The sequence below is a fragment of the Phocoena sinus genome, chromosome 19, assembly GCF_008692025.1.
Source record: "Phocoena sinus isolate mPhoSin1 chromosome 19, mPhoSin1.pri, whole genome shotgun sequence".
Taxonomy (NCBI): domain Eukaryota; kingdom Metazoa; phylum Chordata; class Mammalia; order Artiodactyla; family Phocoenidae; genus Phocoena; species Phocoena sinus.
The window spans coordinates 14,930,041-14,940,271 of record NC_045781.1 but is presented as its reverse complement, the minus strand read 5'-3'; the positions used below and the strand labels follow the sequence as shown (position 1 = coordinate 14,940,271).

At 38.2% G+C, this 10,231-nt stretch overlaps 2 protein-coding genes across 9 annotated transcripts in view; one reads left to right on the top strand and one right to left on the bottom strand.

Annotated features, from left to right (window-relative positions):
• ZNF382 (zinc finger protein 382) overlaps positions 1 to 4,052 on the bottom strand; it is a 53,545-nt gene extending 49,493 nt beyond the window's left edge. The window contains exon 1 of one of the 6 annotated variants that reach the window (XR_004347095.1): positions 3,884 to 4,052. The gene's annotated coding sequence lies outside the window, so the exon portion shown is untranslated. Of the gene's footprint in view, positions 1 to 3,555; positions 3,617 to 3,757; positions 3,810 to 3,883 lie in introns of those variants that run through there. The other 5 variants (XM_032614544.1, XM_032614546.1, XM_032614545.1 and 2 more) reach the window with 5 other exon arrangements.
• Positions 4,053 to 4,080: 28 nt separating this feature from the next.
• ZNF260 (zinc finger protein 260) overlaps positions 4,081 to 10,231 on the top strand; it is a 57,719-nt gene continuing 51,568 nt past the window's right edge. The window contains exons 1-2 of one of the 3 annotated variants that reach the window (XM_032614559.1): positions 4,081 to 4,159; positions 5,284 to 5,337. In XM_032614559.1, the coding sequence (XP_032470450.1) occupies positions 5,324 to 5,337 (14 nt within the window). In that variant the 5' untranslated portion in view covers positions 4,081 to 4,159; positions 5,284 to 5,323. Of the gene's footprint in view, positions 4,160 to 4,196; positions 4,326 to 5,283; positions 5,338 to 10,231 lie in introns of those variants that run through there. The other 2 variants (XM_032614556.1, XM_032614555.1) reach the window with 2 other exon arrangements.

The following is a 10,231-nucleotide window of genomic DNA, read 5'->3' as shown; positions in this document are numbered from 1 at the left end:
GACCATTTTTAAGACATTCTGTCATAGTTTAGATGGCATTTCTCTGTGTTTATGGGGGGAGTAGGGGCAGGCATCCACTTGTTACGTCTCTCTTTTAAAAAAATTTCTGGGACTTCCCTGGTGGCACAGTGGTTAAGAATCCACCTGCCAATGCAGGGGACATGGGTTTGATCCCTAGTCCAGGAAGATCCCACATGCCGTGGAACAACTAAGCCCTTGTGCCACAACTACTGAGCCTGTGCTGTAGAGCCCACGAGCCACAACTACTGAGCCCATGTGCCACAACTACTGAAGCCTGTGCACCTAGAGCCCATGCTCTGCAACAAGAGAAGCCACTGCAATGAGAAGCCTGTGCACTGCAACTAAGAGTAGTCCCCACTCACTGCAACTAGAGAAAGCCGGTGCGCAGCAACAAAGACCCAATGCAGCCAAAAATAAATTTAAAAAAATAATTTAAAAAAAAATAAATAATTTTTAAAATTTCTACTATACTTTGTTCTTGCCTCTTACCTAGAGGAGAGGAAAAAAAAAATGGAATGATTTCCTCATTTTTAAAAAAATGTAAGGGAGGCATGGAGAAGAAAAAAGAGTGGGTAGTATTGAATTAATGACCAAAGGAAGGCTTAGGGCAGCTTTTCTAATTTTACTGAGGTTCAAGGCCTGCTCTATTCCTAGGCTCCTGTCACCAAGGACCTGCTTCTCTTGACCTCTCTCTTCTCCAGTGCTTTAGTGTGTATAGAAAGTAGGCTTTTCTATCTGCTTTTTCAACCATAGATTACTTCCATGCCTTTGGTGCTTGTTACAGAATGGAGACGTGTAAATGGGACAAAGCACTCCTGGGATATGACTACGAGGGAGAGATGGAGAAACATGATCCATAAGGGTGAGCTGGAGATGGAAGAAAGGACACAGTGTAACACGGGAACCTCCCTTCTTGCCATATAGTAATATTATAATCTATTGATTTTACGTCTATGTTTACTCACTAGAAAACCAAGGTCTGTGGACATAATAAAGTCTTCTTCTTGTATGGGCTCTCCTAAGCACTCAATACTTAGACATCAAATCACTGTCTAGACAAGAAAGGTTCATTCAAGGAATATATGCTTATTTAACTCAAGAGAATTTCCATTTGTGGGCATGAGAAAGGAGATGCTGAGTGAAACATGCAATTAGTAAGTGAACATTAGTTAAAATTAGAAGAAGATGTTGGATAAGGTACAGGTTTATCTGGAGAGAATAAAAGGAAATGTGGACCAGTTTCATGAAAGGGAATCCTATCTCCAGGAAGTTTCAAAATGGGAAACTGCTCATATATGCTAGGGGAAAAAGACTATTGCAGAAAGGAGAAAAGAAACGTCATCTAATCGGAGCCATGGCTTTAAGATTTGCAAGAGAGGACCTTTGCTCTTTTCGATTCTTTTTTAGAAAAATGAACAAGGAAGAGAGAAGGGAGGCATAAGAAAACATGTGAAACTGCACTTACCTTAGAGTTTCCATAACAACTTGATTAAATCTGCCTACTTACACAGTAAACAGTTACTATAAAATATTAATATTCATTATGCTAAATATTAACTATTCAGTAATATAGGCTAGGGAAATAGAGAAGAAACTGATTATGTACTTTTCCACACTGCAGGTTTCAGTCAGATGGAAGAAATTTTTCCTTTAAATGAAGTTTAAATATTGATTTTTACAGTAAACATTTTTATTAGAAAATGACTAATTTAATTGCTATGAGACTGACCTTGTGATTCGAAGTATTTCAGATACTTTTCCTTAGCTTAGAGCGACTGAAAAAGTTATTAAATTACCCATAATTTCATCCAGGAACAGGGGAAAAAAACTCACTCAAATCTGTTAAAAGTAGTACATAGAGGTAAAAAAAGTATTTTCTTGTGAACTACTTATTGAACCCTAGTCATTTCAACATATTAGAATTAGTTCAGATGGTGTTCCAAGTATACAATCCAGTCATCTAGAAATTGATTTTACCTCCTACTTTCCAATTCTTTTTTTTTTAAAGTAACATACTTAAGTTCAAGGTGTACAATGTGATGATTTGATACATGTATATATTGGGAAAAGATCACCACGATAAGGTTAGTTACCTCATATAATTATGCTTTTTTGTGTGTGGTGATAACATTTAAGATCTAATCACTTAACAACTTCCAAGTATATAATACAGAGTATTATTAATAATAGTCACCATGCTGTACATTAGATCCCCAGAACTTATTCATCTTATAACCTTTGACCAACATCTCTCCCTTTCTCTCACCCTCAGGCAACCACTATTATTCTACTCTGTATTTCAATGAGTTTGGGTTTTTTTAGATTCCACATACAGTGAGAACATAGTATTTGCCTTTCTCTGTCTGACTTACTTCACTTAGCATAATGCCCTCAATGTCCTTCCATGTTGTCACAAATGGTGGGATTTCCTTCTTTAAGGCCAAATAATACTCCAGTGTGTGTGTGTGTGTGTGTGTGTGAGAATGAGTGTGTGTGTGAATGAGTGCATGGGTGTAAACACACACATTTTCTTTATCCATTCATCTGTCAGTGGACACTTAGGCTGTTTCCATGTCTTGGCTATTGTGAATATTGCTGCAGTGAAGATAGGAAGGAGTCAGTTATCTCTTTAATATCCTGTTTCATTTCCTTTGGATAATCTTATACTGCTATTTTACTTGATTAGAAACAGTCATAATTCTGCAAGCAGAACCAAAATGAAACACACCTAACTAGACACACACAGTTTCGCAGTCATTCATTAATATCACTTATGTAGTGATCCACTTTCACAGTCACATTATAATGAACACACAAAATCATGATAAGAGTTGATACAGACACCTTGTTTCCTATAATCTCACCCACTTCACAAAACCACAATTCCATGGACTATACGTGATATTCCTAACTCCACTGAGCCCATCTCCTAATTCCATAGAAGAATACCAAATCAAACTCAGAAACCACTTACTTCACAGTCACATACAGTCTCAAACAGAAATCGTAACTAATCATCCTACAAGGTTTGTCAGCTTCTTAGAAAGTTAAATAGAAACTTAAACTATTATCAGCATTTTCTTCCACTAGGTATCTCCCCAGGAGAAATGGAAACATGCCAGCGTTATCAAAATACATAAAACCTGGAAATAAACTAAATGTTCATACAGAGAAAAATGAAAACACAAATTGTGGCACATTTGCACAATGGAATGCTGTCCAGAAACAAAAGGAATGAACTAAACAACATTAATAAATCTTACAATACTAGGATGAGCTAAAGGAGACAATTGGAATTGTAGAACTGACAAAGCTAAACTACGATGACATGTATCAGAACCATGGCTGTCTCTGCTATGAAACTAAAGGAAAAGGACACCAGCGAACTTCCTGGCAGTGACGATATTAAACACGCCAAGGGCGTGCATACACTCACTGCGCGTCTGCTATGTGCCTTGGGTGTTGGGGTTTTCTCAAGGGCCAAAACTGACAAAAACAACAAAACCCTTGACCCTCTGGTTCACGATCACGGACCTGGGGTCCCGCACGTACAGGCCTGAGTGAACTTCTCGCCTGGGCTCTTTCCTGCCCGAAGTCCCTCCGCACGACTTCAGCCCTTCTTAGCCCGGCCTCCCTCGGCAGAGATTCACGATTCCCGCCCCGGCCCTCCTCTGCTGGGTTCCCAACTCCCTCTTCCCTCCTAGGCCCGGAGCTTCCAATTCTCAGCCAACCCTACCCGAGCCAGGATTTTTCCGTTTGCCTCCTCGGCCCGCACCGGCTTCCGGTTCCCTTTTCTGCCCTCCCCGGCCTAGGTTTGCGATTACTTCCTCGGCTTGGGCTCTCCTTCCTTCCGTGACCTCACCTCGCTCTCAGAGAACCATCACCCGGCTCTTCGGCATCTGGAAGGACAACCAGCTGCAACCCCTCCACCAAAGTCGTGCGATCTTTGCGCCCTGCAATTCCCGGTAGTCTCGGGGCGGGGAGGGGAGTGTCTCTGCAGCTGATGGGCTCCACGCTCTGCTCGAAAGTCTGGACTTTTTCGGTGTTGGACTACGTTTCCCACAGGCCCCAGAGCCGCCAATGACCTTCGACCTTTGGTTCACCTTCCGGTGTCGTGGTCATTACTGGGTTATACCTGGTGAGTTGAGGTGACGCAGGTTAAGCTGCGGGAGGGGCTGGCGGTGAGGAGGCCTGAAGCTCTCAGAGCGTGGATGGGGCTTGTGGAACCAGGAGCTTGTGTATGCGTGAGCCGCGGACGACCATGGTTGCGGGTGCTACTGTTTGTGACGGCGTCCTTGTTGAGTGTTAGTTCGCGCCTGTGCGTGCGTGAGAGCGAGGGCTAGAGTGCGTGTGACGGGGCCCTGGGTTGGCGTTACTGGTATCTGATTGGGTTGGTGAGACTGTCAGCGGGGGCGGAGCCTACTGTGTGATCATGGTTAACATGGACGTGGCGACAAGGGTGTCTGACTGACACTGTGACCGAGTGATCCTGTAACATCTCTGTTGTGACTGACTATAAGTGTGCACGAAGTGGAGTTTTTAAATTTTGTTTTCAATGAGCTTGTTGAAGTTTGGAGTTTTGTTTTTTTCATCTAGGAGTGTGTAAAATTTTTTTGTACGTGTGTGTGTATAAGCTATTAACACCATGTCCCCAGTACCCAGCCTCGTACTTTACAGAGAGGGCATTGGTGAAGTGAGTGTTGCCCATCCAGGTCCAATTGTAGGTTCCATCGTTTCTTGGAATGTGTTTCCCTGGATTCTCTTCTGTCCTCACACCATGTAGCCAGTTGGGTCTAGCTGTAGAGGGATGGCCATCAGAGTGAAAGTCATGAATTTCACTCCTATAATGAAAGTTCCCAATAGAAAAGTACATACTGAATCCTTGGATTAGCATTTAGGCCTGCACTTGCCTTCAAGACAGGCTTCTGGGAAGACATGAGGGGGAGGGCACAGGTGTAGAATCCCTTCGTGGGTTAAACTCCCTTGGATGCATTATGGAGGCCATTTACACCTTTCATAACCACAGCATTCCCTGAGCTGTGTCCTGTAGAAACTGCTGTGAACTTAGATTCCAGGTCTGGGCATAGGTGATGCTTACCTTTTTCTCTGATACTGGTAAAAGTCAGCATTCTAGTTTCACTCTTACTTCCATCCGCTTGTATTTGTGGTGGGTGATGGGTCATGTCTGATGGTGGACAGTATGTTCACCACGACTCTTAGCCAGTCCTGAGTCTCACAAGTCCCTTCTTCTTGGTCCTGTAGCTCTGCAAGTTCTGAAGTGGAGAGCATTGCTACTAACTTAATGGCCCATACAAGGTCAGTTCGTGTTTGCTTTTTGTTTTCATACATTTTTGTTTTACAGAGCATAGAATATTTGCTTTCCTTCTTTTAAATTTCCCTACCTAATTGTGACTTATCAATTTTCCTGGTTCATAGGACTTCCCTTCCCAATTAATAACAGGGCCATAGAGATGGGTCCCCTTCTCTTCCAGTGCCTTTCCAAATACCCTTTTCCCTTCCAGTTAATATTCCCATACCCGTTGGGTAAATCATTCAATTACTGCACATGCTCTTCTTTCCAAAGGATAGCACAGAAATACAACTCATGGAGGATAAATTAAGGGCTTGTTTTAGAATATGCTTTGTTAAGGTTAGGTAGAATAACATAGCAGATACCTTTGGTTTCCAAACAAGGCAAGATAGGAAGTGGTTTGATTTCAATCAGTAAGTGACAAAGTTGACTTTGACATTTAAGAGTGGGTATATGATTGGAGTTTCGTGAAGAGAGGTATGTGTGTACAAGGGCAGGGAGTTTTTCCAGAGAATCCATGGGGAGTTTTGAGTGGTGACAACCAAGTCTTGTTTGAGATTTGGCAGTAGACTTTGTTTCAGACCACATATTGGTGTAGACTGTGATAGGCAGTGTGGTATAGTGGTATTTGAGTCTAAAGCAATACTAATGGAAATATAATGAAAGCCACTTAGATAATTTTATAATTTCTATTGAACACATTTTAAAAAGTAGGAAGAAATAGTTGAAATTAATTTTGATAATGCATCTTATTTGAACCAATATCTCTAAAATATTATTTCAACATATAATAAATAAATTGAAGTATTTTACATTCATATCTTCATACTAAGTTTTCAAAATTTCGTGCATATTTTATTGTTATAGCACTTCTCAATTTGGATGCTAAATTTTCAGTGGTTAAGGTGAAATATATTCACACCAAAACAATAAAATTGTGTTTAATTGAAAAACATTTTATATTGCTTTTGTATTTTAATTAAAACTAAATTGAAAATTCAGTTCTTTGTTCACACTAGTCATATTTCAAGGAGGTCAATAGTTATTAGTCTATGTTTTATAATTTCTTTTTATAAAATGTACATAATAATCACATCAGTGCCTTATGGATTTTATGAGAATTGGATACATTAATCTGGGCATAGCCCTAGACCACTTAATGAGTACCTTGTACTTAATAAGTCCTCAAGAAAAAAAATAGTTGTTATTATGTGAAGATTCTAAATATTCCTCATAAATTTCTATAAATGAAGAGTAATGAAAATATAAAGTTAATTTTGATGAGCACTTAAAAGGAATTTTTAACAGCCAGATTTGCAAAAGTCCTAAAATAGAAATTCTTAACCTAAGGCAATTTGATTCCATTTTGGTGCTCACAAAGGACCACAAATCTGTTGAAATTATGTTCAAAATTATTCTATTATATAGTTCCTAACTTTTTTTTTTTTTGGTATGTTTGGTTTTGTTTGCAGAATGTCTGTAACTTCATGGGGTTATATAAGTGTATATAATCTTAAAAACTAAGTTAATCACATTACGTAAATGTGATGATAATACCATGCAGATAAGAGAAACTATGGAGTTAGTCATAAAAAGAAAAATGCTTAATATGTAATATTATACAGTATTTTTACATAGGGAAAAGAACATTCCAAATTGTCAGTATTGTATATGAATCTGTTTTACTAAGATTGCATTTGTAAGCAATTTTATATATCTAAAATACTAGTTTTTGAATAATGAAGTTAAAAAACTAAGCCATATGTAATAAGCGTGTACGCTGTACCAAACACATTTCTGCCTTCTTTACACACATTTTCTTATTTAGTCTGAAAATGCTACCATCTTGAATTTTGTTAATTCAAGTACGTGAATAGTGAATGTACCCTACTGCACACTGGAGTGATGCAACTAAAGGATGTTCATAAGTTTGTAGAAGTAATTTATTTCAGTCACAAATTTCCTTCATGTTCCCACTCATTTTGAAGATCTTTTTGTTCATAATGTTATTAAACAGAAGGAAAACTTGCCTCCAACTCTGTTAAATCTGTTATGCAGAAATACCTCTCATATATTTCTGATGATGGAATTAATGCAGGTGTGTTGTAAACTATTCAGTTTTTAAGGAACTTGGAAAGTATAAAGTCAATAATTACTCATAGTCCCACCATCCAGAATAATCACTTGTAATAACATAATGTACATTCTTCCAAAATTTTTCTCTCTAGGTATGTGGGGCTTTCTGTTGTTGTTTTGTTTTATTTTTTTGGAGATATAATTGACATATAACATCGTATTAGTTTCAAGTGAATAACATAATGATTCGATATTTGTGTATATTGCAAAAAGACCACAATAAATCTAGTTAACATTCATCATTATACATAATTATGAGTTGTTTTTTTTCCTTGTGATAAGAACTTTTAAGATACACTCTTAGCAACATTCAAATATACAGTACAGTATTATTAACTATAGTCATCATGGTGTACATTGATCCCCATGATTTATTTATTTTATAACTAAAAGTTTGTACCTTTTGACCACCTTCACCCATTTTGTCCACCCCTTACCCACCATCTCTGGCAACCATCTATCTGTTTTCAGTGTCTAGGAGTTTGTCTTTTGGTTTTTGGTTTTTTCGATTCCACATATAAGTAATATCATACAGTATTTGTCTTACTCTTACTTATTTCACTTAGCATAATGCCGTCAGGGTTCATCCATGTTGTCACAAACGGCAAGATTTCATTCTTTTTTTAGTGGCTGAATAATATTCCGTGTGTGTGTGTGTGTGTGTGTGTGTGTGTGTGTGTGTGAGTGACATTTTCTTTACCCATTCATCCATCTGTGGACACTTAGGTTGTTTCCATGCCTGCTATTGTAAATAATGCTGCATGAGCATGGGGGGTACATAAGTCTTCCTGAGTTAGTGTTTTAGTTTCCTTAAAATAAATACCCAGAAGTGGAATTGCAGGATCATATGGTATTTCTGTTTTTAAGTTTTTAAAGGAATCTCCATTCTGTTTTCCATAGTGGCTGTACCAATTTACATTCCCACGAACAGTGCACAAGGATTTCTTTTTCTCCACATCCTCACCAGCATTTGTTATCTGTCTTTTTGATGATAGCCATTCTAACAGTTGAGGTGATGTTTCATTGTGGTTTATTTTATTTATTTATTTTTTGCGGTATGCGGGCCTCTCACTGTTGTGGCCTCTCCCGTCGCGGAGCACAGGCTCTGGACGCTCAGGCCCAGCGGCCATGGCTCACGGGCCCCGCCACTCCGCAGCACGTAGGATCCTCCCGGGCCGAGGCACGAACCCGTGTCCCCTGCAACGGCAGGCGGACTCTCAACCACTGCGCCACCAGGGAAGCCCTTCATTGTGGTTTTGATTTGCATTTCCCTGATGATTAATGATGTTGAGCACCTTTTCATGTACCTGGTGGAAATCTATGTTTTCCTTGGAAAAATGTCTATTCAAACCCTCTGCCCATTTTTAAAATCGAATTGTTTGTTTTTTTGCTATTGAGTTCTATGAGTTCTTTGTATGTTTTGGATATTAACCCCTTATCAGTAATATGATTTGCAAATATTTTCTCCATTAGAAGGTTGCCTTTTCATTTTGCTGATGGTTTTTTTGTTTGATGTAGTCCCACTTGTTTGTTTTGTTTTGTTTTTTGCTTTTGTTGCTTTTGCTTTTTTGTGCTAAATCCAAAAAAAAATCACTGCCGAGACGGATGTAAAATTGCTTACCCACTGTATTATCTTCTAGGAGTTTTATGTTTTCAGGTTTTATGTTCAAGTCTTTTGAGTTTTGTGTATGGTGCAAAATAGTGGTCTAGTTTCATGCTTTTGCATGTGGCTGTCCATTTTCCCAAAACTATCTATTGAAGAGACTGTCCTTACTACATTGTATATTCTTGGCTCCATTGTCATAAATTGACCATAAGTACTTGAGTTTATTTCTGGGCTGTCTATTCTGTTCCTTTCTCTGTGTGTGTTTTTTAAAAAAACCAATACCACATTGGTTCAATTACTATAGCTTTGTAATATAATTTGGAATCAGGAAGCATGATGCCTCCAGCTTTATTTTTCTCTCTCAAAATTTCTTTGGCTATTTGGGGCCTTTTGTGATTCCATACAAATTTTAGGACTTTTTTTCTATTTCTCTGAAAGATGCCATTGGATGGGAATTTTGATAGGGATTACCCTGAATCTGTAGATTGTTTTGGGTAGCATTTATTCTTCCAATCCATGAACATGGAATACCTTTCCATTTATTTATTTCGTCTTCACTTTCTTTCATCAGTGTCTTATTTTTTTGGTGTACAGGTCTTTCACCTCCTTGGCTCAATTTATTCCTAGGTATTTTATTCTTTTTGATGCACTTGTAAACGGGATTGTTCTCATAATTTTTCTTTCTGAGTGTTCATTATTAGTCCATAGAAATACAACTGATTTTTTGTATATTGATTTTGTATCCTGCAACTTTATTATATTCGTTTATTACTTATAATAGTTTTTTGGTGGAATCATTAGGCTTTTCTTGTATGTAATATCACATCTGCAAATAGTGACAGTTTTGCTTCTTTTCTCATTTAGATGTCTTTTATTTCTTTTTTCTGTTTCTCTCTTTTTTTTTTTTTAACATGTAATTGCTCTGGCTAAGACTTCTAATACTGTGTTGAATGAAAGTGTCAAGAGTGGGTATCCTTGTCTTGTTCCTGTTCTTGGAAGAAAAGCTTTCAGCTTTTCACCATTAAGTATGATATTTGCTGTGGACTTGTTATATATGACCTTTATTATGCTGAGGTATGTTCCCTCTGTATCCAGTTTACTGAGAATTTTTATCATAAATGGATGTGTAATTTTGTCAGATGCTTTTTATGCATCTA